This window comes from Pistacia vera, unplaced genomic scaffold (genome assembly GCF_008641045.1).
Source record: "Pistacia vera cultivar Batoury unplaced genomic scaffold, PisVer_v2 Contig760, whole genome shotgun sequence".
Lineage (NCBI taxonomy): Eukaryota > Viridiplantae > Streptophyta > Magnoliopsida > Sapindales > Anacardiaceae > Pistacia > Pistacia vera.
In genome coordinates this window covers 370,167-395,974 of record NW_022196624.1, presented here as the reverse complement: position 1 = coordinate 395,974, position 25,808 = coordinate 370,167, and the positions used below count along the sequence as shown (strand labels likewise).

The window sequence follows — 25,808 nt, the reverse complement described above, 5'->3', positions numbered from 1 at the left end:
TAATATATATTTTTGCAAAACTTCAATAATTGTAAAATAAACAGTGTCAACACTATGTGCAGTATATAATGGTTTAAAACCTATCAATTTTTGTTGTAAACCCCAACTATGATCTAAATAATGTATTGTGACAGTTAAAAAATCTGTTTTTGATCTACAAGCCCATATGTCTGAAGTAAGTGCAATAGATATATTCCTTAAATTTTGAAATTCGTTTTTAAGTTGAACATTTATTTTGTTATAAAGTTTTAGTATATCCCTTCTGCTTATATCTCTACTAACAGGGGTATATGTTGGACAAAATGCTTTTTTAATCATGTAAATAAAATAAGGATTTTCAGATAAAGAAATTGGAGAGTCCGTAGCAACTATGTATCTTGCTATTTCCTCTTGTGCTTGGAGTGCATTGTATTGCCATGTTGACAGAGTTGAAGATTGTGGATTAAAATTAAGTTGAGTTTGAATTTGCTTACCGGTTTTGCTTGAACCATGCTCCTCCGAATACTCATTAGAGTCGCATGATGATGATGATGATCCTCCAAATCCATAATTTGAGGAATCCATTATAATAAAATAATAAATAACTAAAATTGATGAAATTAAATAATAAATAATAAATAATAAATTTAATAATAGATGAAGTTGAATAATGAATGAAATTAAATAATGAATAAATATAAATAATAAATTGAATAATAAATGAAATTGAATAATGAATTGAATGATAGATGAAATTGAAGAGAGTTTAAAATTTAGAGTAGAGAGAATGAGAGTTGTGAGGAAAATGGGTTGAAAATAGGCATATTTATAGGTTAGGCATGGGTGGGAAATTTTTTTGCACTTTCCCCCTAGCAACGGTCAATTTGATCGAATTGACCGTTGCGCAACGGTCCATTTGACTGTTGCTCAACGGTCTTTTTTTTTTTTTTAATTTAAAAATTAATTTTAATCGTTAAATTTATTATTTTTGTATATACTAAGGGGGGTTTCCATTATTTGGTTAGGGGTATTCTGAAATTAATCAGACCCAGGCCCGGGCCTCGAAGGAGGGACCGGTCCTTGGGCCCGCCCAGCTCTGAAATCAGACTCAGCAAGAAAATGAAAAACGGTGCGGATCGTGTTATAATGGAGCTAAATTTTTAGTCTCCGTAAGGTAAAACGGTAATGAGGTCTGCGTTTTGCCATGTTACATTAGAACAGTGAGCCAACTGCGTTTGTAATTCACCTACCAGATCCTGTTGATTGACTTTGCTCAATTCTGAACCGCGGCAAATAGTGGTTTTGTTTAGCAGAGATGGATATGTTGACGGTAAGGAAGTTAACAAGAAACTGGCGAAATTCTCGGGAGGAAGACAAGTTCTCTCTCCCAACTCTCGACGATTCTCGTCCCATGGACACCCAAGGTCTCTCCTCTTCCCCGGATTGGAGTTCTACTTTTCATTTTCAATATATATATTAAAATTTCATTTCTTATTACTAAGACATTCCCTCTTATTAAAAGTGGCATTTTAAAATTTATTTTCTCATCAACCAAGCAGGGGTTACCTTCATTCACTCTTTTATTGATTTCTGTCTATTCAATTTTCAAATATTTATTCATTATTGTGAATTAACAGAACAAGAGGAGCTTGTTCGGTCATTGGAAAGGAGTCAAGCTCAGCAGAGCCTGGTTTGGAGGGTATTATAAGTTCCCTTCATAAAAATAATTTTAGATTAAACCTTTTTCTGAAATATTTATCTGATATTCTTCTGTTTTGTTTTCAATAGAGTGCGTTCGCAGCATTTGTCTTTTGTTTCGCTATGTTTCTTGTTTACTCTATCTTTCAGCAGGTTTTGTCTCCCTGGGAACTGGTATGAATCAATCTCTTGTGCCAATTGAACTTTTATCTCTGTATTTGCTCTCCATTAATCTACTATCTTCTGCATTACTGTATTTGATCAAAGCTACTATATTAAAGTTGTGGAAAGAATGTACTAGTTAAAATATTTTTTAAACGGTTATCTCCTGTCTTAAATGTGCCGGTGAAGAATTCAGTGACTATGTTAAATTTCAGATCATTTTGTTTTAAGTGCGTATATCCTATTAGTAAGAGTTATAGGTAGAATTAGTGAAGTTTAATTTGACCTAACAGTACTGAGATACACTACCTTACGGAAATAGTCATCATAACTCAAATTTGGAAGTAACGGGCTATTGTTTGCATTGTGCTTTGATGATTTACTTTCTGCTTTTTGCCAACTGATATTGTCATTTCTGAGCACTTGTGACTTGTGCCAGCGCTATCATGCTTACTTCATGGAAGAAATTGACTCATGGATGATCATAACTGCAGGTTCAATTCTTTACTGTTCTCATTTGGTATCCGTTTTTCTTGAGCTGATTTGTATTTGACACCTGAATTCAGAGATTGATGTGCCAATGTATCTCTCCAATTTTTACTGTCATTTCTCTCTAGCTGCGGGAAGTATCTGTTTGGACTATTTTGATGCAAGGATGGATGATATCATGTTTGAAATCGTAATTGTTTTTTAACAAATTTTGTAGAAAAAATGGATCAAAATAGATACTCTATATTAAATAATGATACTCTAGGACTACTTTTTTCATTGATTCTCTTATAGCTTCTACTTGTACTAGCACAGAGAAGTGGAAACTGACTAAAATTCATACATGAAGTTGTATCTTCCTACCTATATTTTTGGAACTGCTATGTGCAAAATATAGTGTCTCTCTAGTTCATGTCCACAAATTAAGTCAAGTAACTGTTTGCAAAATATAAATTTTGGGATCATTTTCCTATGTTTACCAAATTGTTAATTTTCCGGGTAACAATTAGTACTTCCAGTAACTTTGGAAAATATGATTATATTTCTCTCACCAATTGAAGAATCGAGCCAGTTTTACTTATGTTTAAAATCTCAATCAACTGGACCCAAAATTAGTTTCATTAAGAGGGAGAGGTGTTAATTTCTTTTCATTGTTTGACTTGATGAATCCATGATGCTAAGAAGCTGAAATAGTTCATATGATTCTATTGTTGTGATTAGTATTGCCAAACTATGGTACAAGTAATGGTGGATTGGGTGCTTGTGTGTCTCCGACATAAATGATATGAGATTTCTTTCTAGTTCTCATCATCTTCTGTACACTAATTAAGTATTTAACAGATTGGATGGCTGTTTTAGCATGCTCCTTGGCCATCAAAGGGCTTGTTCATAATTCAAAAGATCGGAGGCAATGGATTTGGTACTCATGTTTTGTTGGCTTCGTACTTGCAGTTTTCTGGTCATATTACATGCTAAGGTACATGGAACTCTTAGATTAATTTTTTTGATGGTTTTGTGTTTCTATAATTGATGTTGAGTATAAAAACATTGTTATGCAATTTATGTTAATACTAATCTATGAGCTAGGTTGCCAAAATTTCGGTGGGATGTTATCTGGCTTCCTTTTGGACCTCTTAGGTATGTTTTCAATTTGAGGCATCTGTCTTTTATCTTGTTATTACTGAGAAGACAACTTGGAGATTTACTTTCATCTGATGAAATTGCAGTGGAGCTGGAATTTGCCTGTATGTAGACCACTTACTGAACGAGTCATCAGAGGAAGTAAGAAAACTACGAGGCTATATGTATGCTTATAAAGTGAGCTAAAAGTTCCCTCCTCTCTTATCTTCTAATTTGACCGGAGCTGGACGACAGACGGGGTATGGTTTCAAACTTGATCTAAGAATACAATTGGGCTACTGGGACAGAAATTGGAGAGGGGAACCATTATGCTGTGGTGAACTTTTTATCTTCATCTTTAATGGCGGAAGAAGTTGACAAGACACCTCTACCATGAGGGAATTTATTTTAAATTTTTTATCCTCTCTTTTTGTGAGATATCTTTGACGGTATATTGTATGCCATAATGCCATGGTAGTTGACTGCTACTCATTTCAGTGTTTATACTTTATAGTAAATTTAGTTAAATCATTCAACTTTTTGGCATTCTGTTCGCCAACCCAACATTTCAAACGGAGCATCGGGATAGATTATAACTGCCATTTCAATTTTTTTTTTTTTTTAAAATGTTCAAAAGTGCAATTTTTTCCCTGAGGTTTAAATAACTATTTTGTAATAAGGATTTCCTCGTTATCACTATTTCATTAGGATTTAGAAAATGAATTACTCTATCAGATATCAAAAGAAAAATAAAAAATGTGGAGTAAATTGTTCGGATAAAGAGAACTTATTAGAACTAAAAATAATTTACTGTGACTGACGGTTTTAACTTATATGGAAGATTATGCAATAGCCTTGAGCTAGGCAGCATGGCAAGAGCAACTCAGTCTTTACCTTTTCAAACAAACAAAGTTACGGCAAAGTAAAACTCTAAAGTTACAGTGTTCAGTAAAACCCAAAGTAACGAAGTCAAAATAAAAATCTGAACAACAAAAACCAGAAAATGAAAAATACTAGTCCACATAAAACTTAAAACAATGGCCAAAATCCCATGTAAACCTATCCTGCCCATCAAAAACAAAGATTGATGATTCATTCATCATCTTCAATGACCTTGGTGCCAAGTCCCTTCAATCCTTCTGCTGGGATTTCTGCAACAGTCACAAGAGAGAAAAGCTCTTCCTTAGCATCTTCATCATCATTCCTCTTGCGAGCAATGCGAACTCTGATCCTCCTTGGAACACTTCGGATGCCCCGGCTCCAGATATGCTTGTTTAGCTTCACATCAACCCTCACATCCTTAGTCCCCATAGCTTTCTCTGCAAATTTCCTTATCTCCTTAATGGCCTTTGGCGCCTTCTTCTTAAATGTGCTGTTTCCAGAATGAAAGCACAAGAATTAGTCAATTTTTGAATTCAAATGTTCTAACAAATTATCAAACCAACTGGAGAAATGAAACAATATACAAGTTAACATGCACACAACAATAATGTAAAAAAGCAAAAATGACAAGAAATCTATGCCGTATATCACCATGACATAGTCTGTCAATGGCATCACACACAAGGCTAAAAATAAAAAAATCTTCATATCATAAAAAATGAACAGGTAACAAAATAAAAGTCAGCAATCTAAGAAAACAGTACTGATGAACTTCCTCAATATCATCCCGCTACATCCTACAGCTCCAGCAACTTCAGAATACAGTTGTCTTTTTCCAGATAATGGATGGAATAGAGATTGATAAATCCTATATCTTTTTGTTTTTCTCTTTCATTCTAGCAATATATTGTTCTATTTACTTTCCTTTACAAAATAAAGATTATATAGAGAATAAATGGACAGATAATGAAAAGAATAATTAAGTAAAAACTTTTTTGTTTTAATCAAAAGACATCTTTCAGATCCAATTTTGATACAAAACTGAACACCATGGTCTGCACCAATTATAAACACCATGCTCTGATGCTCCACTCAAACCTCAATACTCAAAGAGACATCCACTGCTACCACATCCCTCTTTCCCTCTGAAACCTCTGAGAACTGCCCCATTGACTCTTAACTAAAAAACAAAACCTAAATCAACCAAGCTTAACCTAACGATCCATACTTTAACAACCAATACCAAAGTGGACCTGCAAATCACAAATACCCTATTGCAAATAGACCACGATAATCACCAAGAAACCCTTACATCCTGCATAATACAAAATCCTTGAACCAGTAACTCACCACCATGTCCCTCCAAGTCTCTCTGGTCAATCACTACCCCGACTCATCAACTTGTCATTCAAAGTAATGCATACAAACTGTATCACAAGCCAATAATATATTTTAAAAAGGCCAAAAGAAAACAAGCCAAACATGAAGCTAATTAGCGCGTCAAATGCAATAGATAGACTGAACAAAAAAATAGAAATCACTAACCAGCCATGTAAGCGCTTGTGAAGATTGATGGTGTACTCTCTGCTCACCACCTCCTCTTTTCTTCCCTTGACCTTCTCCACCATTTTCACTCTCCTTCTCTCTCTTCAACTGCACGTACCTGCATTCAGTCACCCACTTGTCACATCAAAATCACCACAAAACATCACGTAATCATCAATTAGAATAACGTATTTTCAATAGTTAAACATGCTTTCTGAGAGATCTTATGCCAAAAAAATAAACAGATGATTAAGCTTTTTAAGTGCTAGAAAACCAAAGCTTAGACAAAGACCTTAGAATTGAAGTTGAAGGAACTCAACACTGAGAAGAGAAAGGCAAATGTGGAGACGAAAGCTGAACTAAAAATGAAGGACAAAACCCTAGTTTGCATACACTAATAAAGCTCTATAATCGTCGTTTAGTTGGGCTGGGCTAACTTTGGGCCTTGACTTTATTTATTTCTTGTGCGTGGCATTTTAGGTATTTCAGAGATCACAAGGAACATTTGCCGAGAGGTGCACGTGAGATCACGTGTTAGATCAAAATGGGGGAGTATCTCCCAGATTCTCTGATTCTCGATATCCTGAGTCGACTCACCGATTCCTCCGATCTTGCTCGGTGCCAAGTCGCCTCCAAAACCTTACACTCTGTCGCTCAAGATGTACAATACATTAATCTCATATGCACGTTATGTCGCTACCAAAAATCTCGGTCAGAGGAGGGCAGAAACCGAGTCACACCGTTCAAGACGATCTTTCGCAAACTCGTCCAAAATACCAGGCGCCTCGAGTCCATATCGATTGGTGTGGACAGGTCGTTGGCGGGAATCGCGTTTGACGACTTGGATGACGAGTATGATGATCTTTACATGAACGATATCGAATTTGTGAAGGATTGGTTGCCTAGGGTTTGTGAAGACTTGAGGTTTTTGTCTATTTCAGATTTTTGGCTTCAGTCTTGTTGGAGAAAGTCCGAGGTTTTGGCTTTGATTTCTTCCTGCTGTGAGTATTCGGATTCGTGCTTTCTATCTTTTGGAAGTGTTTTTATTGTTGTTTTGGCTGCCAGAGCTGGACCTGCCTTTTGCTTGTGAAATTAAATGTGTATTTTTGCTGGTTTAAACATGCTGAAACTACGGAAATGATGCGTCGCTATGTTTATTTGTTACAAAGTAGGTTTGCTAACTAGTAAAAGTTAGATCCCGTTGATCAACAAGTTTTTGCTCAGTATTATGCCTGTTGTATGGGCGTTGAAGTCAAATCCATTTCCATTATTAATCTGGCTTGTGTTAGCCATGCAGAAGGGGCCTTGCTTTTAGTAAATAAGGAGCTAATACAGCTTTACAGCAAAGATTGTATATGATTTTTCGTGGGAAATTGGATATAGATCATCTTTTAAGGATGTTGGAGCAGTTTCCATGGGTCTTTTCACTCTTTATTATTGAGAAGAGGGCAAAATTATTTAGCATGGTGGGAGAATGATTGTTTTCTTGCATTTACTGGATCATTGATGTCAATATTATTTGATTTTCCATTGAAGTGAAAGAACCCTTATGTATACAGATTAAATGTTTTTTTATGTAATAATTGTTGAAAAGACACATAAACTTACTGTATAAATTCTGCAATTACATTCAATCCTATTTGATGAGTTGGGCTAGAGTTCCTGCACAAACATATGTACGGTTAGAAGACTTTCTCGTTTTTAATTATGTAGATGTCTAAAATTAATCGTTTGTAGAATGCAGCTGAAATTTAAGTTTAAGGACTTGTTTAATTCCTTGCATACAGAAGATAATTAATGTGATGATCACTAAATGGAAAAGGAAAAGAAAGGAAAGAGTAAGGGGAAATAAATTGTTTGGCTATGGGTATTCCTCATGGAAGCTTAGGGCATTGCTCATTATGAACTAGGGATTTACTATTGACCATCCAACTAGGCTTCTGTTTGATTGTTTATTGCTTTGAAGGTTTTCTTTCTGATTTATATTTTTATCTTGTATACTATTGTTTTTTAAATTATGCATGTTCAGGCCATAGGCTTCTTGAACTTGAGGTGAAAAATGCTTGGCTCTCAGTGGATGGCCTAAATCCTATGCCCAGGCTTACTAGTTTGACATTGGAATTTGTAAGACTTGAAGACAAGGACCTAAACAAGGTTAATGAATGCTTCCCTTGTCTACAAGTTCTCAGTTTGGTCGGAGTTGGAGGACTTAAAGAACCAAAGATTCATCTCTTGCACCTTAAAACATGTCTGTGGACAGTATCAAATGCTCCCCTTTCGCTGTCTATATTTGCACCCAACCTCGTTGAACTGAAACTTAAATGTATAAAACCAAAATTCCTTGTTCTTGAAACTCCCTTGTTGTCCGATTTCCATCTTTCACTTGAGAAAGCAGGTAATGTTAGAGTAAAAGAGTTTCTGAATTTGCAGAACCTTCAGCTTGAATCTTCAAGTTTTTGTAGCATCATTGATGCATTTCCTCTTGGTAATACAATTAAGAAGTTAAAGGTGGACTTGTTGAAATCAACTGAGCCTGAGACAATAAGAAAACTTGACCTGGGGGCATTGTTCAATGTCTTTCCAAATGTGAACTCTCTTTCTTTGGGCCCCAGGGCTTGGTCAGAAGTGGAGACCTGCTTTCGCAAAGGAGGTTTAGAAAATCGGACGGAAATGAAGGAGCTTAAAGAAATTATGGCACACTTGGTGATAGATGATATTGATGTGTCACTGTCAATCATATACTGCATTTTGGATAAATGCACCAACTTGTCTTCTTTGGCCTTGTTAATCCACCGTGAAGTAGATTCCATCACTGCTAGCAAGTTCATCTCTAGGTGTACAGTTGATTATCCACAAGTTAGATGGAAATGGGGAATGTGGAAGGAAGGAACAGAAGACACTTGGCTCTCTGATGACATCTGATTTTGCATCTCGATTCTATGAGACGAAAATGAATGACGCTTCATCTGTTAGAGCTGCTTTATATTTCAGCTTCTGGTATCTGTATTTTAGGAGTTTCAGTAGAATTGATTAGAGTAGTGTTCTGCAACCCTGAATGCATTACAATTGGCTGAATCACAGTTGACCTGGAAAGACCTATGGATTATATGGCCGTGAGAATAATCAAATGCTTGGAGAAGGAAATTGTATTTGATGATTGGGAAGATATCTAGCCTCCTACCAGCAATTAGAGATAATGGATGCTTTCTTACTGGCTTTTTCATATACATCTATGTCCGAAACCCTCACGCACAGTGCATCCTGCCTCTAAAGGAGCCATATGAATGATTCAACTGTATGCCTCACTGTTATTTGTTTGCAGTTTTTGCAGAGAGTGGATGAAGATAAAGGTAAAAAAGGAACCAAAAGGTTGTCGTATTTCTGTACTTTTGTATAGTTGTATATTTGTTATATATTCCTAGTTATTACCTTTCATGTAGTTTTATCAACATACAATGAAGATGTTATTTTGATTGTAGCAATTATATATTAAATACTGAAACAATGTAATCTTCTTTTTCTCTGTTTAATATGTTGTGTAGTTAACCAAGTGAATTGACATTGGCATGGTAAGGTTTAAAAATCACACGGTATACCTTGTCAAATATTTTATTTAGAAAGCAAAATTTATTAGTAATTTAATGTTTTCATTCTTCTTTTGCTTCTTTTTCAAGTTAAGACTCAGGAAAAACAGAATTCATAGTTTTTTTTTTTTTTCAAAAGAGTAATAATTTATATGTATATCAATGTTTCAATAATTTTCAAGGTCTAAATATCAAACTTAAGATCTTTTGAATAATAAACAAAAATCTATAAATCATTTAACCATTCAGAGTAGTTATAACTAAGTTTTAGTTGATTATATTGCTTAAATTTACTGAGAATGCCATGTCCTTACCCTTTAGTAAATAGAAAATTTTGGTTATAATACTTTAAAATATTATTGAATTATGTGGTTATAAAATGTAATTTTTCTCTATTTTATGATAATTCATATTTTAACTATAAATAACATTCATTTGAAAACTCTTAATATATATATATATAAAGAAAATAATTCTATTTTAAAAGTGTAAACAGAAATTTGTGAGATCATTTATCCATATAATACACTAAACTAATGATTGAAGGGTTACTAAATTGATATAAAATAATTTACATTAGTTCATTATTTATTAATAGCACGAATTTAAATTAAACATTTAGTTACTATAGCTGATTATCTTTGAGGATTATGATTAGATAAAATTGATTGTTAAAATAAAATCGTGAAAAATATAAATTAAAATATTAAAAAACTAAAACTGGGGCGTTCCGAGAATCGAACTCGGGACCTCTCGCACCCAAAGCGAGAATCATACCACTAGACCAAACGCCCACTTTTTAACTTTCATAATCAATAATTAATTTTTTAATTTATTTCTCAAATTGATAGGGTTCACTAGTGTAATTAGGGTTTAACACTATATAACTGGCATAGAGCTTATGCAGTTCTTGGCAGCCCTAAACCCTCTCGCTCTCTCAGCCACCGTAGGTCGATCTTTCTCTTTAGGCTATCTAACGATTAAATCTCCCATATCATGATCTTGTATCTAGCATATGATGTTGTTCATTTATTATATGATTAACAATATCTGATGTTTTATTTTTTTCAGTAGTGTAACGGAGAATATAGAGGAATGGCGACAGTTCCAGTGCAGTTGATTTGGGAGATCGTGAAGAAGAACAACTGTTTCTTGGTGAAACAGTTCGGCAATGGCACGCCGGCGTCGGTTCAGCAAGGAACCAAATAACCTTTACAATCTCAACTTTACAAGCACTCAGGTACGCCCACAACTAGCTGTTCAAAGCGTCGGTTTTTGTTAGATTTTATTGCTGATTTGTTTAATTTACATGAACTTAGGGTGGCAACCGCAAAACGTGTCTATTCAGCCAGGTGGCAAGGATCTGTGGTGGTGCTAGTACCACTAAGACCAAGAAGCAGAACAAGCCTGCTCGCTTGCTTCACAAACCGTCATGAGGAAGGAGTTCCCTAGGATGGCCAAGGCGGTGAAACAGGTTACTTTACTTCGTGTGTTTAATATCTTGGTTTATTATATTTTTTTGCTTTTGAGAATTATTTGTCCGTGTTAAGTATGTTGTGCAATAATTGGTTTAATTGTTATAAAATGTTTCTACTTTTTATTGCCTTTTTTTTTTTTTTTTTTAAATGAACTACTAACTTGAGACAAGTGTCCTGGCTAACTGGGCGTGATGGGCGGCTTCTATGTTGTGGTTCTTTGGATTTAGTGTACTGAAATTTAACTTTTGAGACTAAAATTTAAACTTTTGAGCTGTGATGAGAAGCTAACATGTAAGAAGACTTCTCTTGCAGTGGATCTTCAATGAAATATATTTTGTTAACGCTTGGCTTCTGAGCTTTAGTTGGCTTTTATGAATTTCTTTGGATTTGGGGATTTCTAAAATGTTAACTTTGAAGCTATGATGAGAAGTTAACATGGAAGAAGACCCGCTTTAATTGGCTTGTATGAATTCTTTGGATTTCTAAAATTTTAACTTGAAGCTATGATGAGCTGTTAACATGTAAGAAGACCCATCTTGTTGTGGATCTTCAATGAAATATAATTTGTTACGCTTGGCTTCTGAGCTTTACATGGCATTTAGGTATTCTATGGATTTAAGAGCTACGCAAAATTTAACTTTCAAACCAGTTTGAGGAGTTAAGATGTAATGAAATGTAATTTATTATGATTTGCTTCTGAGCTGTAATTGACACGCAAGAATTCTTTGGATATGGGGAATTACTGAAATTTAACTTTGAAGCTATGATGAGAAGTTAACATGCAAGAAGACCCCTCTTTTTGTGGATCTTCAATGAAATATACTTTGTTACGCTTGGCTTCTGAGCTTTAAAGAATTCTTTGGGTATGGGGAATTACTGAAATTTAACTTCGAAGCTATGATGAGAAGTTAACATGCAAGAAGACCCCTCTTTTTGTGGATCTTCTATGAAATATAATTTGTTACGCTTGGCTTCTGAGCTTACTATGGACTTTTTCCTTTGATTGAGCATCAGTTCTTAGTATTCTGAGGACCTGAAGAGGCATATACAGTTTACCTAGAACTAGAAGTCAACAGAAGTAGATAGATTTGATAGAAAAGTTATATTTCTGGTTCCGTTGAAATTTAGACTGTAATCTTTTCGGAGGATTGAATGTTGTCTAATTTCAAGTAGGATTCATTATTTACCTGAAGGATTACGCTATCTGAATGTCTGATGTATTGTGTTGCATGAGAAGCAGTTGAGTTTTATGTGCTTGTAACTAATTTGCCAAGTGTCTGGTTTATGCTGCCTTTATTAATTTTTTCTTGCTTGCCAATATTTCAGGTTGCTAATAACTACTACAGGCCCGATTTGAAGAAGGCAGCCCTTGCAAGGCTTAGTGCCGTTAACAGGAGCCTCAAGGTTGCGAAATCTGGTGTCAAAAAGAGAAACAGACAGGCTGTGAAGATCAGTGGTAGGAAGTGAATGTAGCGGGAGGATGTCTTTGTTCGTCAGATGGTTTTTATTTAGTCTTTAGAGCTAAAAAAGACAGTTTTTCATTTATGTTAAATTTATCAATGTGTTGGAGAGATTATCCCCTTCTACTATGCTGGGAAGGGTAGAATCTAGATTTTGACTTATATTTGTTTTAAGTTTAATGGGCCTTTATCTTGTTATACGAGAATGTGTGCTATTTTTCAATCTAATTCAGTGTTTTTTGAACAAAATGAGTTCTGCCCATTTGGTATTTCACTGTAGTATTTTCTATTTTTGCTTCTTCAAAAATATATTGAAGGATACGTTAGTTCTAATTTTAATGCGTGGGATATATCTGTTGTGTGCAATTTCAGCCAGGAAGTTTGGGATGCCCAAATCAGTTCAAATCACAGATTCCTAATACTGTATTATGAAGAATTTTTGCATTAAATCATCGCTTTTGCTGAGGCATTGCGAGCGAGTGGTTAAGTTTTATGGAAGGTTTCTACTCTGGTAAACTGATGAATGAAAGACTGCCTGAAGGCTGAACGTATGAAAATGAACTGGCATAGTTCACAGATTATGATTTTCAATGGGATTATGATTGAATAATACCAACGTTTATTCTTCAGCTTAAAATTCACTTCTATTAGTCGTTTCTTGATCTTCAATAATTCTTTCAATTGAATAGGTTTTAAGCTCATCTCCACATTTTCCTTCCATATAAATTCCGAAAAATAAACTTGCAAAGGATTACAAGCAAGGCAACATTATCATGTGTCTATATCATAGATAGGTTCCATTCCCATCAGATATCCATACTTCAATTACTATACATTCGGTCATTGATTAGGTCCTCAGTGAATAAAAGATGCACAGAGACTCAATATAAATTAAAAAAGTAATCGTGTTCATAGTTAATATAAACATCTATCAACTTCATTAATTTTCCAGTAGTACCAAATCTTTGCTTACTTTTTGCTGTTTTTTGTTTCCTGATTGATTCTCTAATCTTCTGAAGCTCAAATTGCTTGGTTCCATGTCCGATTGTGAGGTAAATATTTCAGAATAACCACCCATATCCTCCACCTCTACCTCATCATAAGTGCCCTTTTTAAAGTTGAAAATATACGCCCTCCCATGAATGTAACATCCGCGTTACAAAAAGCTACAAACCCAGGAACGAAATCATACTCTTTTTCAAGAGGTTTGGTAATCACCATTGCCATTGGTCTCTTCTTCCAAATTCTTTTACTATAGTTATCCATTACCCCTCAATTCCATGCCATCATAGTTTTCACTCTCCTTGCACACAAGGGCAAGCTTGCCTTCGAACTCAGGTAGCTCCATCTTTGGATTCTTCACATCAAGATGTTCCGCTAGTGAAACCATTTTGTCCATGTCTCATCAGTTACGTTGAATGCAAAAATATTGTCTTCACTGGTAAGCCAATTAAATGCACCGCATACTGATATCGCTGGTCTAAACGTCAATATTTCTTCACGCGTTAACTTCCACTTCAAAGTTTCTGAATCAAAGATGTCACACCGAAAACTACCATAGTACGTTAAAATAACTTACGAGCATTCAATACTTACTATGATCTGATATACGCATGATTTTGTAACTACCATGGCAATTCTTTCAGTGAAATAGCGAGTCTTTGGATTAGGTATCTGTTGCCACTCTTTTGTAAGATGCTTGCAAACGTAAAATCGGGGTATGCGGCGGTGTTTGTAATTTGTGCTCTTACATAACAGAAGACCTTGGTTTGTGGACGCTAAGATCTCAAGGGGATGGGGCAAGAAATTAAGAGACAATTTAGAATGTGGGGGCTCTCTATCGACACAAACTTTGAAGTGTATTTATCTTTTCCACTAATTCGAATAAAAAATCAACGTACTGTTTTGGTTCTTTTAGAGAATGAAGTTGTGTAAAAAATTGATTCATAGGTGGGACTATTGTATTCTTTGGAAAGAAGCCTCCACTTTCCAATTGTTTGCAAAGAACCGCGTGACAGTCTGACAGAATCTCAGAGATCATACCAACTCCGATATGATGAGTCGACATTGTGACAATCTCACTATTGATTAGAAAGAAAGTTAGAAGGCCGAAGAAAGGTGGAAGGTCAAAGAAAAGAAAGAAAGGTAGAAGAAGGTCGAAGAAAGAACGTAGGCTTCCAGGGAAACGGGGTATATGATTTTTGAAGAAGAAATCATTGCTATATATGTATACAGAAGTTTAAGTTTTGACCGAGTAGGATCCGGATCAAATCTCCTTATTGAAGGAGAATAATATTAAGTAGGAAATAGAAACTGTATTGTTTCCTATTCAAATTACGGCCGAACGACATTCACCCGCCCATGGTTTACCGTAAAGACAAAATGGTACCCTCAAAGTTTGGAAATGACAAACACCAGCCTTCCGTTAATATTTGTTGTTAAATTTAACTGAATAAGGTTAAGATAGTAAATTCGAAAACAAATAAAGGGTAATCATGTCATTTTATCCCTTTCTTCTTCGGTTAAACTCACATTTCTTCTCTCCTCTTCATCTTCCACCTTTCTTCTTCAAAGCTGCCGCCGCTGCCAGCATTCTTGCTGCACCTTTTCAGTTGATCTCACCTCCCATCGCCATCCTCCTCCATCCCCAGCCCGATTTGACCCATTTTTGGCTGAAATTTCCTCTTTCCCATAACCCATCTTCACCCTAGCAACCGCCGTATTCAACCCCAATAATAATGAACAATCAGCCCAGCCCAAACTCAAATTAGAGAATTCAGAGGCTTGAACTAGTACAGTTTCGACGAGAAGAAATAGGAACCTGCACTGTGTTAAAGCAAGCAAAAGGTACCGTGTTCCTCTCGATCGGGGAATATTGGAGATGATATTGAACAAGATATTTAGTAGGAGCAGTAAAACTACCACGGCTTTGTGGAAATTACAGAGAAAATGGATGTCAACTTCAAGCAAAAGTGTAGTTGACATGGCCATTAAAGATGGGGAACTAAGAGTTTTCCTAGTAGCAGGAAAGGTCTTTAGGGACACCTTTGCTTCTCGTCTCATGTCTGCTTTGAAGAATCTGGCTCCTGTTCCTGTCTTTTTCTCTGGTGTTGGAGGGTAAGCTATGAATGCGGTTTATAATTTAATCTCTCTTGGAAGTTCTATGGAAAATTCTTTCTTTCTTTCTTTTTTGGGAATGAAAAAGAAGAAATTATTAAAGGGTATAATGAAAAAGAAGAAATTATCCAGCGGTTGCTAGGGTGAAGATGGGTTACGGCAAAGAGGAAATTTCAGCCAAAAATGGGTCAAATCCGGCTGGGGATGGAGGAGGATGGTGATGGGAGGTGAGATCAACTGAAAATGTGAAGGAAGAAGGAAAGAAAGCCGCAGCAAGAATGCTGGCAGCGGCGGAGGCTTTGAAGAAGCAAGGTGGAAGATGAAGAGGAGAGAAGAAATGTGAGTTTAACAGAATAAGAAAGGGATAAAATGACATGATTACCCTTCATTTGTTTTTGAATTTACTATCTTAACCTTATTCAGTTAAATTTAACAACAAATATTAACGGAAGGTTGGTGTTTATCATTTCCAAACTTTGAGGGTACCAATTTGTCTTTACGATAAACCATGGGTGAGTGCATGTTCGTTCGGCCTTCAAATTACACCAAAGTTTCCTATTTAGAACAGGGTTTATTATTATTATTATTTTTTTAATGACTACGGTGTTTGACAATTTACACATACCTCGACTAATCTCTCGTAATCTTGAAACTATCGATCAGGTAAGAGTTTTAGTGTATATATTTATTAGCACTTAAGGAGGATTTGAACTTAGAACCTCTTGAGTAGTATACTTAAAAGCTCCTATCGAATTCGGTCATCTAGAGATAGTTCCAAAGTTTATTTCAAACCCCTATAATTTAATTTAAGCACACGTTTAGTTTTTGGAAACTATTAAAAATCCTTTAGTTTTTGGAAACTAATAAAAATCTCTTATAATTATTGAAACTTTTAAGAGTGAGATTTTTAATAACATAAGATTTTAACTTTTAAGGGTATTAATAATTATAAGGGGTTTTTTTTTAATGATTTTTGAAAAATTTGATATATCTCATAATAAACAATCCTACAAAGATAATTTTCTTTTAGAAAGTAAATGAAGAGCTTTATGTAACTAGGTTGGGCCGGAAGCAGAAAAGTGGTCCATAATGGAGACAGTAACTTTCATAACTCCACTATATATTAGCTCTAAGTTATCTCCTTTTGTACACTACAATTTCCCGCCTCAATTTCTCTCATTTCCCGCTCTGCAAAACCCTAGTTCTTCCAAATATGGGCCAAAAGAAGCAACCGTCCACCGATCCCGTCGCCGAACCGAAGAAGAGGAGGCGTGTCGACATCGCTGACGTTGGTCAGTATACTAGCCTCAAAATTTTTTTATTATTTGCAAAAATGCTGTTTTGGGGTTTAGCTGAATTCTGCTGCTTGTTCTGTTATAGATGCTGGAGTTGAGGCTAAAGACTGCATCAAAATTTATCTGGGTACGGTTTTAATTTAATTAACAGTAATACTACAATTACAAACCCTTCTTTAAGCTTAGAAGATAAATATGTTTTTACTTTTCATGGCATTTTTTTTTTTTTTTATCTTCGTTTGACTTTGAACCTATCACTTACATTTTTACCACACAAATTGTTTTCGTTTAAATTTTTCTAAATGGGTGGAGTTAAATTTTTGTATTCTCTTGTTATTCGCATTCAATAAGACTACATTGACCGACTGAAATACCGATTGACATATCCTGACTGACGTATCAGTTTTTTTTTTAAGCTTTTGGGCGCGAATCTGACGTGTGGCATATGCCACGTAGACTGACACGTCAGTCAGGATATGTCAGTCGGTATTTCAGTCGGTCAATGTAGTCTTATTGATTCGCATTATTGTTGAGATAAATTGAGTTCTAACTTTTTATTTCCGACTTTGTTTCTCCTCTAAGGTAATATGTATAGGTATTTAAGATAGGAGTGGTTGAGTTTTAATCGATTTCAAGTTGTTTAATCGGAATAATTAGTACCAATGAGAAGTTATGGTTACTGGGTATTTATACATTGCTTTAACTTATCCAAGTTTGGTGCCAGCTTAATCTTCGTAAAGCTATTTGGATTAGTTTTATAGGGTAAAAAAGTGTCATAACTTGCCACCAATAAGATCTATTTGAATATGTCATGTACCCAATCTTAAATTCAGTTAATTTTGGTTCAACTCATGGGTCTGTCTACGGAAGAATTCAGTTGGACCCCCTGCACTAATTCGTGCTGGTTTAAAGAAATACACCACTTTAAGTAATACTTGATTCTCAACTAGCCATCTTTAGCTTGCTAATTCAACCATTTTTTAATGAGCTGCACAAGATGAAGAGTTAATTTGCTTTTTTCATTGCATTTTCGTACATATTCTGATGATGGTCCTTTTCATTTGTCAAAGTTTTGACTTGGCACATATTTTTATTTTGATTGCTCAAATCCTAGTGTCTAGCAAAGAAGAAGTGGGTGTTTCAGACAGTTTCTGCATTGATCCAGTTGACCTGAATAGCTTTTTTGATGAAGATGGGAAAATATATGGTTACCAAGAGTTGAAGGTAACTAATACTTTTCTCAGCCTGAAGTAACTGGTATTATACATGCTGCATTGCATTATAACGATTTTAATAATTTTATTGTTAATTATCATTTTGTATCAATTTTTAATGAGTTGATGAATTCTCTGTCATGAATTTTATTTCCTAACATGATTTCTTTTTTGATACTTTTTGTGTAGATAACCGTTTGGGTTAACATTATATCATTTCATTCATATGCTGATATTACGTTTAAGGGCACATCTAATGTAAGTACTGAAATTTATCCATGGCCAACTAGATTGGTTTTACTTTTTAAAATCTGATTCAGTTCGGTTTGCTTGTTTGTGTATTTTTGATAGTGTTTTACTGTTTCTTTTAATCTTTAAATTTATTTTTTATATTGCTAGAGGGGCAAAGGGATTACGGATTTGAAATCTGCCCTTCAGGTATGTGCTCATTTCCTAATTAAACCTTTCATTTGATTGCTTATATCCTTGGGTCTTTATAAAATAGTGATTTTCCGCAGAGCATTTTTGCTGAGACACTTGTTGAGAGTAAAGATAAGTTCCTTCAAACATTTTCAACAGAGACTCAGTTTATTAGGTACTGTGCCTTGGAGATCTTTGCTTATCTAGGTCCCAAATATCAATTATCTTTTTGTTCATTTGTTGTTGGCTTTGTGGTTTGTTTGTGAGTTGAGATTTCCTCATATTGCTATTATCAGATCTGCCGTCTCAACTGGGGAAGTGATGCAACACAAGGCTTCCAATGGACACGTTAGTCATTTAGAAGAGGCTGTTTCTGATTTGGAGGTAATTGATATAAATATTTTTTCAAGTTTTATAATTCTGAGAAAAAAATCTTCTAGGATGATTTTCGTCTACTGCCAGTTGTGTTTACTTTGCAATTGGTTCATAATTTCTCTACACTTTCGAAGACATTGGTGATTAATAATTAAACTTTTTCCACTGTGAATGACAATGTTCCCCCATGTGGAAATTCGGTGGTCTTAGTCCATTATGTCAAGTTTCAAAAGAAGCATTGGAACTGACCTCATGGGGAGCACAGCTGCCCTTATATAGATCAAAGTTGTCAGTTTGTGACCAGTTTCAGTCCCATCTGGCAGCATCACCGCAAAGTGAGGTTCTGGAAAACTTTTTATTTTTTTTACTTTCCCTATTTTGTGTGGCTTTTTGGAGGTGGGGTACTAGGGTTGGGATGCTGTTGTTGATGATCAACTCACTGTGATATACATGTTGGAGAAGGGATCTTGGGGATTTTTGAAAAATGATTTTAATGGAAGCCTTCAGCTTATTGGCTCTTGGATCCTTTGGTTAGATGTGCTTTGTTTTTGGACATGATTATTGTTCATGATACAATTAGTTTCTCTTTCTTCTGCCCTAAGCATATTCATTTGCAAGGATTGTGTGTTTGTAAATGAATTCCATCAATTGATGTGCCTTAATCTGGGTCAGGTTGTTCGCATGGTGGTGGGCAATATGGCAACAGGACACCTTTACAGTCGCTTGATACCTCTTGTTCTTCTTCTTGTTGATGGTAAATTTCTCAACCATACAGGCTTAGGAAAGCAATGTTTATTGCATTCTTCTATATTCTTATTCTTACTATTTTTTGTAGTCTGAATTTAACTCTGATTTCTGATAATCCTTATTATCTGAATTAGGAAGCAATCCTATTGATGTTACTGATCCAAGATGGGAGTTATATCTCTTGATCCAGAAAACAGAGGATCAGCAAGGAGACATTCAACATAGGCTACTTGGATTTACAGCATTATATCGCTTTTATCACTATCCTGATAGTACACGCATTCGTCTCAGTCAGGTTCATTTCTCTTATTGCTCTGTTTCAGTCAATTTGGAAGCATAATGAAGGAGCCCAATTGGTCTCTTTTTCTGAAGCACTCAGATATTTTGCATGCTAATAAATGTTTCTTAAGCAAGATAATGAATTGCGTCCTTGATTGCAGATTTTGATAGTGCCTCCTTACCAACGCAAGGGTTATGGCAGTTACCTTGTAGAGGTGCTCAGCAACATTGCAATAGCTGAAAATGTTTACGATTTTACAGTTGAAGAGCCATTAGATTCCTTTCAGCATGTGCGCACTTGTGTTGACATAAAACACCTGCTTGCCTTTGAACCAATCCAACCTGCAATTGATTCAGCTGTTTTGAGTCTGAAGGAAGGAAAAGTTTCCAAGAAAATCCGTGCCCCTCGATTTGTGCCACCCCTCAGTGCAGTAGATGATGTCCGGAAAACACTGAAAATCAACAAGAAACAGTTTCTCCAGTGTTGGGAGATTTTGATATATCTTAGCCTTCATCCTGTTGACAAGTGTATTGAGGATTACTTTACCATCATTTCAAATCGTGTGAGGGCTGATATCTTAGGAAAAGATTCTGGGACTGCTGGGAAACGAGTGATTGATGTCCCTACCACTTTTGATCAGGATATGTCGTTTGTCATGTTCAGGTCAAAGGATGGTGAACCTAGTAGCGTCCAGATGGATACAACTCAGACAAATCAAGAACAGCAGCTGCAAGAGTTGGTTGATGAAAGGATCAGAGAGATCAAGTTAATTGCACAGAAGGTTTCTCCGCCCTGTGCATGAAGTGTCACTGCTAAAGAATAGTCTTTGTGGTCCTTTTGTAGGTTAACATGAACCAAGACTTGTTTGTAAGTAAACGACGACCAACATCGACCTGTACTTGCACTACTGCTGTGTTAAGAATAGTTACTGACTTTGCGATCATCCAAACTTCTACAATGCAATGGTTTAATTATTAGTTATTTTTAATTTCCTGCTTTTTTTCCTCTTCAATTCTGGTGGCAATTGTTATTTCGCTCATGTTACATAAAGAGGATTGGATTGAGATTGGCGACTTTCATATTAAATTCCCAATTTTCAAATTTGGAAGTGACTTCAAACTTGCTCATCGTTAGAAGGCCGGATACTTGCAAAGCAGATAACAAGCAGTTTCAGGTGGTTAGTGTATTTTTTATCGTTAATATCACTAGCTCTCGTAAAAGTGATCCCTTCTTCTGGCCATTCTGAGACTTGTTATCAGTTCTCTTGATCCTGGTGATCTTTCTTAGATAGGCTGATTAATCTTAGTTGATAATAATAGTATGAATTTTATATCTAAATTCCAAGTTACAGATTAAAAAGTACGATTTGACGGTCAGTCCATTGGTATAAATTTTATGGAATACAGTTACATCTACTTGCCAAAATCTAGTATATCAGACTGAATTCTAGACTTGATCCTTGTCATGTTTTAAGAAATCTTTCATAGTACATATACTGCATTCAAATGTAGTAGCTTGGGTGCATTCAAATGCAAATTCACATGCCGAACAGCCTTACAAAGTCCTGTTGGCTGCATTATCTTTACTGCAAGGATGATTCGCATTATTGTTGAGATAAATTGAGTTCTAACTTTTTATTTCCGACTTTGTTTCTCCTCTAAGGTAATATGTATAGGTATTTAAGATAGGAGTGGTTGAGTTTTAATCGATTCCAAGTTGTTTAATCGGAATAATTAGTGCCAATGAGAAGTTATGGTTACTGGGTATTTATACATTGCTTTAACTTCTCCAAGTTTGGTGCCAGCTTAATCTTCGTAAAGCTATTTGGATTAGTTGTATAGGGTAAACAAGTGTCATAACTTGCCACCAATAAGATCTATTTGAATATGTCATGTACCCAATCTTAAATTCAGTTAATTTTGGTTCAACTCATGGGTCTGTCTACGGAAGAATTCAGTTGGACCCCCTGCACTAATTCGTGCTGGTTTAAAGAAATACACCACTTTAAGTAATACTTGATTCTCAACTAGCCATCTTTAGCTTGCTAATTCAACCATTTTTTAATGAGCTGCACAAGATGAAGAGTTAATTTGCTTTTTTCATTGCATTTTCGTACATATTCTGATGATGGTCCTTTTCATTTGTCAAAGTTTTGACTTGGCACATATTTTTATTTTGATTGCTCAAATCCTAGTGTCTAGCAAAGAAGAAGTGGGTGTTTCAGACAGTTTCTGCATTGATCCAGTTGACCTGAATAGCTTTTTTGATGAAGATGGGAAAATATATGGTTACCAAGAGTTGAAGGTAACTAATACTTTTCTCAGCCTGAAGTAACTGGTATTATACATGCTGCATTGCATTATAACGATTTTAATAATTTTATTGTTAATTATCATTTTGTATCAATTTTTAATGAGTTGATGAATTCTCTGTCATGAATTTTATTTCCTAACATGATTTCTTTTTTGATACTTTTTGTGTAGATAACCGTTTGGGTTAACATTATATCATTTCATTCATATGCTGATATTACGTTTAAGGGCACATCTAATGTAAGTACTGAAATTTATCCATGGCCAACTAGATTGGTTTTACTTTTTAAAGTCTGATTCAGTTCGGTTTGCTTGTTTGTGTATTTTTGATAGTGTTTTACTGTTTCTTTTAATCTTTAAATTTATTTTTTATATTGCTAGAGGGGCAAAGGGATTACGGATTTGAAATCTGCTCTTCAGGTATGTGCTCATTTCCTAATTAAACCTTTCATTTGATTGCTTATATCCTTGGGTCTTTATAAAATAGTGATTTTCCGCAGAGCATTTTTGCTGAGACACTTGTTGAGAGTAAAGATAAGTTCCTTCAAACATTTTCAACAGAGACTCAGTTTATTAGGTACTGTGCCTTGGAGATCTTTGCTTATCTAGGTCCCAAATATCAATTATCTTTTTGTTCATTTGTTGTTGGCTTTGTGGTTTGTTTGTGAGTTGAGATTTCCTCATATTGCTATTATCAGATCTGCCGTCTCAACTGGGGAAGTGATGCAACACAAGGCTTCCAATGGACACGTTAGTCATTTAGAAGAGGCTGTTTCTGATTTGGAGGTAATTGATATAAATATTTTTTCAAGTTTTATAATTCTGAGAAAAAAATCTTCTAGGATGATTTTCGTCTACTGCCAGTTGTGTTTACTTTGCAATTGGTTCATAATTTCTCTACACTTTCGAAGACATTGGTGATTAATAATTAAACTTTTTCCACTGTGAATGACAATGTTCCCCCATGTGGAAATTCGGTGGTCTTAGTCCATTATGTCAAGTTTCAAAAGAAGCATTGGAACTGACCTCATGGGGAGCACAGCTGCCCTTATATAGATCAAAGTTGTCAGTTTGTGACCAGTTTCAGTCCCATCTGGCAGCATCACCGCAAAGTGAGGTTCTGGAAAACTTTTTATTTTTTTTACTTTCCCTATTTTGTGTGGCTTTTTGGAGGTGGGGTACTAGGGTTGGGATGCTGTTGTTGATGATCAACTCACTGTGATATACATGTTGGAGAAGGGATCTTGGGGATTTTTGAAAAATGATTTTAATGGAAGCCTTCAGCTTATTGGCTCTTGGATCCTTTGGTTAGATGTGCTTTGTTTTTGGACATGATTATTGTTCATGATACAATTAGTTTCTCTTTCTTCTGCCCTAAGCATATTCATTTGCAAGGATTGTGTGTTTGTAAATGAATTCCATCAATTGATGTGCCTTAATCTGGGTCAGGTTGTTCGCATGGTGGTGGGCAATATGGCAACAGGACACCTTTACAGTCGCTTGATACCTCTTGTTCTTCTTCTTGTTGATGGTAAATTTCTCAACCATACAGGCTTAGGAAAGCAATGTTTATTGCATTCTTCTATATTCTTATTCTTACTATTTTTTGTAGTCTGAATTTAACTCTGATTTCTGATAATCCTTATTATCTGAATTAGGAAGCAATCCTATTGATGTTACTGATCCAAGATGGGAGTTATATCTCTTGATCCAGAAAACAGAGGATCAGCAAGGAGACATTCAACATAGGCTACTTGGATTTACAGCATTATATCGCTTTTATCACTATCCTGATAGTACACGCATTCGTCTCAGTCAGGTTCATTTCTCTTATTGCTCTGTTTCAGTCAATTTGGAAGCATAATGAAGGAGCCCAATTGGTCTCTTTTTCTGAAGCACTCAGATATTTTGCATGCTAATAAATGTTTCTTAAGCAAGATAATGAATTGCGTCCTTGATTGCAGATTTTGATAGTGCCTCCTTACCAACGCAAGGGTTATGGCAGTTACCTTGTAGAGGTGCTCAGCAACATTGCAATAGCTGAAAATGTTTACGATTTTACAGTTGAAGAGCCATTAGATTCCTTTCAGCATGTGCGCACTTGTGTTGACATAAAACACCTGCTTGCCTTTGAACCAATCCAACCTGCAATTGATTCAGCTGTTTTGAGTCTGAAGGAAGGAAAAGTTTCCAAGAAAATCCGTGCCCCTCGATTTGTGCCACCCCTCAGTGCAGTAGATGATGTCCGGAAAACACTGAAAATCAACAAGAAACAGTTTCTCCAGTGTTGGGAGATTTTGATATATCTTAGCCTTCATCCTGTTGACAAGTGTATTGAGGATTACTTTACCATCATTTCAAATCGTGTGAGGGCTGATATCTTAGGAAAAGATTCTGGGACTGCTGGGAAACGAGTGATTGATGTCCCTACCACTTTTGATCAGGATATGTCGTTTGTCATGTTCAGGTCAAAGGATGGTGAACCTAGTAGCGTCCAGATGGATACAACTCAGACAAATCAAGAACAGCAGCTGCAAGAGTTGGTTGATGAAAGGATCAGAGAGATCAAGTTAATTGCACAGAAGGTTTCTCCGCCCTGTGCATGAAGTGTCACTGCTAAAGAATAGTCTTTGTGGTCCTTTTGTAGGTTAACATGAACCAAGACTTGTTTGTAAGTAAACGACGACCAACATCGACCTGTACTTGCACTACTGCTGTGTTAAGAATAGTTACTGACTTTGCGATCATCCAAACTTCTACAATGCAATGGTTTAATTATTAGTTATTTTTAATTTCCTGCTTTTTTTCCTCTTCAATTCTGGTGGCAATTGTTATTTCGCTCATGTTACATAAAGAGGATTGGATTGAGATTGGCGACTTTCATATTAAATTCCCAATTTTCAAATTTGGAAGTGACTTCAAACTTGCTCATCGTTAGAAGGCCGGATACTTGCAAAGCAGATAACAAGCAGTTTCAGGTGGTTAGTGTATTTTTTATCGTTAATATCACTAGCTCTCGTAAAAGTGATCCCTTCTTCTGGCCATTCTGAGACTTGTTATCAGTTCTCTTGATCCTGGTGATCTTTCTTAGATAGGCTGATTAATCTTAGTTGATAATAATAGTATGAATTTTATATCTAAATTCCAAGTTACAGATTAAAAAGTACGATTTGACGGTCGGTCCATTGGTATAAATTTTATGGAATACAGTTACATCTACTTGCCGAAATCTGGTATATCAGACTGAATTCTAGACTTGATCCTTGTCATGTTTTAAGTAATCTTTCATAGTACATGTACTGCATTCAAATGTAGCAGCTTGGGTGCATTCAAATGCAAATTCACATGCCGAACAGCCTTACAAAGTCCTGTTGGCTGCATTATCTTTACTGCAATTATACCACTGCTTTGTTCATCCTTAAAAAAAGAATAATATTAGCCTTACAAAGAGTCAAATCCAACCCTTAAAAAAAGGGAGAACTGGATTTGACTATTTGTATGACTCTTTGTATGCCTCTTTGTAAGACTAATATTACTCTAAAAAAATGTAGTAGATTTTACTAATTCTCTTCTTCATCCACAAGACTACAGTTACCATTTAAATCATAAGGTCATACAATAGTGTTAGCAATTATTGTTTTCATTTTCATAC

At 35.5% G+C, this 25,808-nt stretch overlaps 5 protein-coding genes and 5 non-coding genes across 11 annotated transcripts; 8 read left to right on the top strand and 2 right to left on the bottom strand.

The window, feature by feature from the left end:
- Window positions 1–1,117: 1,117 nt before the first annotated feature.
- LOC116116094 lies at window positions 1,118–3,947 on the top strand. Its single transcript, XM_031402201.1, has 7 exons — window positions 1,118–1,403; window positions 1,617–1,678; window positions 1,768–1,851; window positions 2,279–2,333; window positions 3,169–3,304; window positions 3,415–3,465; window positions 3,555–3,947. The coding sequence occupies exons 1-7, from the start codon at window positions 1,295–1,297 to the stop codon at window positions 3,652–3,654; spliced, it is 597 nt and encodes a 198-aa protein (XP_031258061.1). The 5' UTR covers window positions 1,118–1,294; the 3' UTR covers window positions 3,655–3,947.
- A 372-nt stretch (window positions 3,948–4,319) lies between these two features.
- LOC116116077 (60S ribosomal protein L31) lies at window positions 4,320–6,289 on the bottom strand. Its single transcript, XM_031402178.1, has 3 exons — window positions 6,167–6,289; window positions 5,875–5,992; window positions 4,320–4,819 (listed from the first exon to the last, which is right to left on the bottom strand). Exons 2-3 carry the CDS (start codon window positions 5,955–5,957, stop codon window positions 4,540–4,542), a joined length of 363 nt encoding a protein of 120 aa, XP_031258038.1. The 5' UTR covers window positions 5,958–5,992; window positions 6,167–6,289; the 3' UTR covers window positions 4,320–4,539.
- An 80-nt stretch (window positions 6,290–6,369) lies between these two features.
- LOC116116076 (F-box/LRR-repeat protein At4g29420) lies at window positions 6,370–9,389 on the top strand. Its single transcript, XM_031402177.1, has 2 exons — window positions 6,370–6,875; window positions 7,904–9,389. The coding sequence occupies exons 1-2, from the start codon at window positions 6,419–6,421 to the stop codon at window positions 8,794–8,796; spliced, it is 1,350 nt and encodes a 449-aa protein (XP_031258037.1). The 5' UTR covers window positions 6,370–6,418; the 3' UTR covers window positions 8,797–9,389.
- Window positions 9,390–10,180: 791 nt separating this feature from the next.
- TRNAP-UGG lies at window positions 10,181–10,252 on the bottom strand. The gene has a single exon. It is a non-coding gene; the product is annotated as a tRNA-Pro (tRNA).
- Window positions 10,253–11,203: 951 nt separating this feature from the next.
- On the top strand, window positions 11,204–11,296 carry LOC116116111. Its single transcript, XR_004125766.1, has one exon. It is a non-coding gene; the product is annotated as a small nucleolar RNA R24 (small nucleolar RNA).
- A 137-nt stretch (window positions 11,297–11,433) lies between these two features.
- Window positions 11,434–11,525, top strand: LOC116116108. Its single transcript, XR_004125763.1, has one exon. It is a non-coding gene; the product is annotated as a small nucleolar RNA R24 (small nucleolar RNA).
- A 168-nt stretch (window positions 11,526–11,693) lies between these two features.
- Window positions 11,694–11,785, top strand: LOC116116109. Its single transcript, XR_004125764.1, has one exon. It is a non-coding gene; the product is annotated as a small nucleolar RNA R24 (small nucleolar RNA).
- Window positions 11,786–11,827: 42 nt separating this feature from the next.
- On the top strand, window positions 11,828–11,919 carry LOC116116110. Its single transcript, XR_004125765.1, has one exon. It is a non-coding gene; the product is annotated as a small nucleolar RNA R24 (small nucleolar RNA).
- Window positions 11,920–16,618: 4,699 nt separating this feature from the next.
- Window positions 16,619–20,839, top strand: LOC116116079 (histone acetyltransferase type B catalytic subunit-like). 2 transcript variants are annotated; one of them, XM_031402187.1, is made up of 10 exons: window positions 16,619–16,805; window positions 16,894–16,935; window positions 18,001–18,032; window positions 18,212–18,280; window positions 18,422–18,460; window positions 18,541–18,617; window positions 18,739–18,826; window positions 19,490–19,571; window positions 19,699–19,859; window positions 20,005–20,839. In XM_031402187.1, exons 1-10 carry the CDS (start codon window positions 16,727–16,729, stop codon window positions 20,644–20,646), a joined length of 1,311 nt encoding a protein of 436 aa, XP_031258047.1. In that variant the 5' UTR covers window positions 16,619–16,726; the 3' UTR covers window positions 20,647–20,839. The 2 variants fall into 2 exon arrangements, with proteins under 2 accessions (XP_031258047.1, XP_031258046.1); XM_031402186.1 differs by having other exon boundaries at window positions 16,620–16,805; window positions 17,923–18,032.
- Window positions 20,840–21,956: 1,117 nt separating this feature from the next.
- Window positions 21,957–24,955, top strand: LOC116116080 (histone acetyltransferase type B catalytic subunit-like). The gene is made up of 8 exons (XM_031402188.1): window positions 21,957–22,148; window positions 22,328–22,396; window positions 22,538–22,576; window positions 22,657–22,733; window positions 22,855–22,942; window positions 23,606–23,687; window positions 23,815–23,975; window positions 24,121–24,955. The coding sequence occupies exons 1-8, from the start codon at window positions 21,969–21,971 to the stop codon at window positions 24,760–24,762; spliced, it is 1,338 nt and encodes a 445-aa protein (XP_031258048.1). The 5' UTR covers window positions 21,957–21,968; the 3' UTR covers window positions 24,763–24,955.
- Window positions 24,956–25,808: the final 853 nt, after the last annotated feature.

Bases quoted from the DNA above. Each gene is read 5' to 3' on its own strand.
- LOC116116094 (XM_031402201.1), top strand. From the start codon at position 1,295: ATGGATATGTTGACGGTAAGGAAGTTAACAAGAAACTGGCGAAATTCT. The intron at 2,334-3,168 runs GTTCAATTCTTT...AGTATTTAACAG, and splicing joins ATGGATGATCATAACTGCAG to ATTGGATGGCTGTTTTAGCA. The intron at 3,305-3,414 runs GTACATGGAACT...TCTATGAGCTAG, and splicing joins TGGTCATATTACATGCTAAG to GTTGCCAAAATTTCGGTGGG.
- LOC116116077 (XM_031402178.1), bottom strand. From the start codon at position 5,957: ATGGTGGAGAAGGTCAAGGGAAGAAAAGAGGAGGTGGTGAGCAGAGAG. The intron at 4,820-5,874 runs GTTAGTGATTTC...TTCTGGAAACAG, and splicing joins CACAAGCGCTTACATGGCTG to CACATTTAAGAAGAAGGCGC.
- LOC116116076 (XM_031402177.1), top strand. From the start codon at position 6,419: ATGGGGGAGTATCTCCCAGATTCTCTGATTCTCGATATCCTGAGTCGA. The intron at 6,876-7,903 runs GTGAGTATTCGG...ATGCATGTTCAG, and splicing joins GGCTTTGATTTCTTCCTGCT to GCCATAGGCTTCTTGAACTT.
- LOC116116079 (XM_031402186.1), top strand. From the start codon at position 16,727: ATGGGCCAAAAGAAGCAACCGTCCACCGATCCCGTCGCCGAACCGAAG. The intron at 16,806-16,893 runs GTCAGTATACTA...GTTCTGTTATAG, and splicing joins TGTCGACATCGCTGACGTTG to ATGCTGGAGTTGAGGCTAAA. The intron at 19,860-20,004 runs GTTCATTTCTCT...CCTTGATTGCAG, and splicing joins CACGCATTCGTCTCAGTCAG to ATTTTGATAGTGCCTCCTTA.
- LOC116116080 (XM_031402188.1), top strand. From the start codon at position 21,969: ATGATGGTCCTTTTCATTTGTCAAAGTTTTGACTTGGCACATATTTTT. The intron at 22,943-23,605 runs GTAATTGATATA...AATCTGGGTCAG, and splicing joins AGGCTGTTTCTGATTTGGAG to GTTGTTCGCATGGTGGTGGG. The intron at 23,976-24,120 runs GTTCATTTCTCT...CCTTGATTGCAG, and splicing joins CACGCATTCGTCTCAGTCAG to ATTTTGATAGTGCCTCCTTA.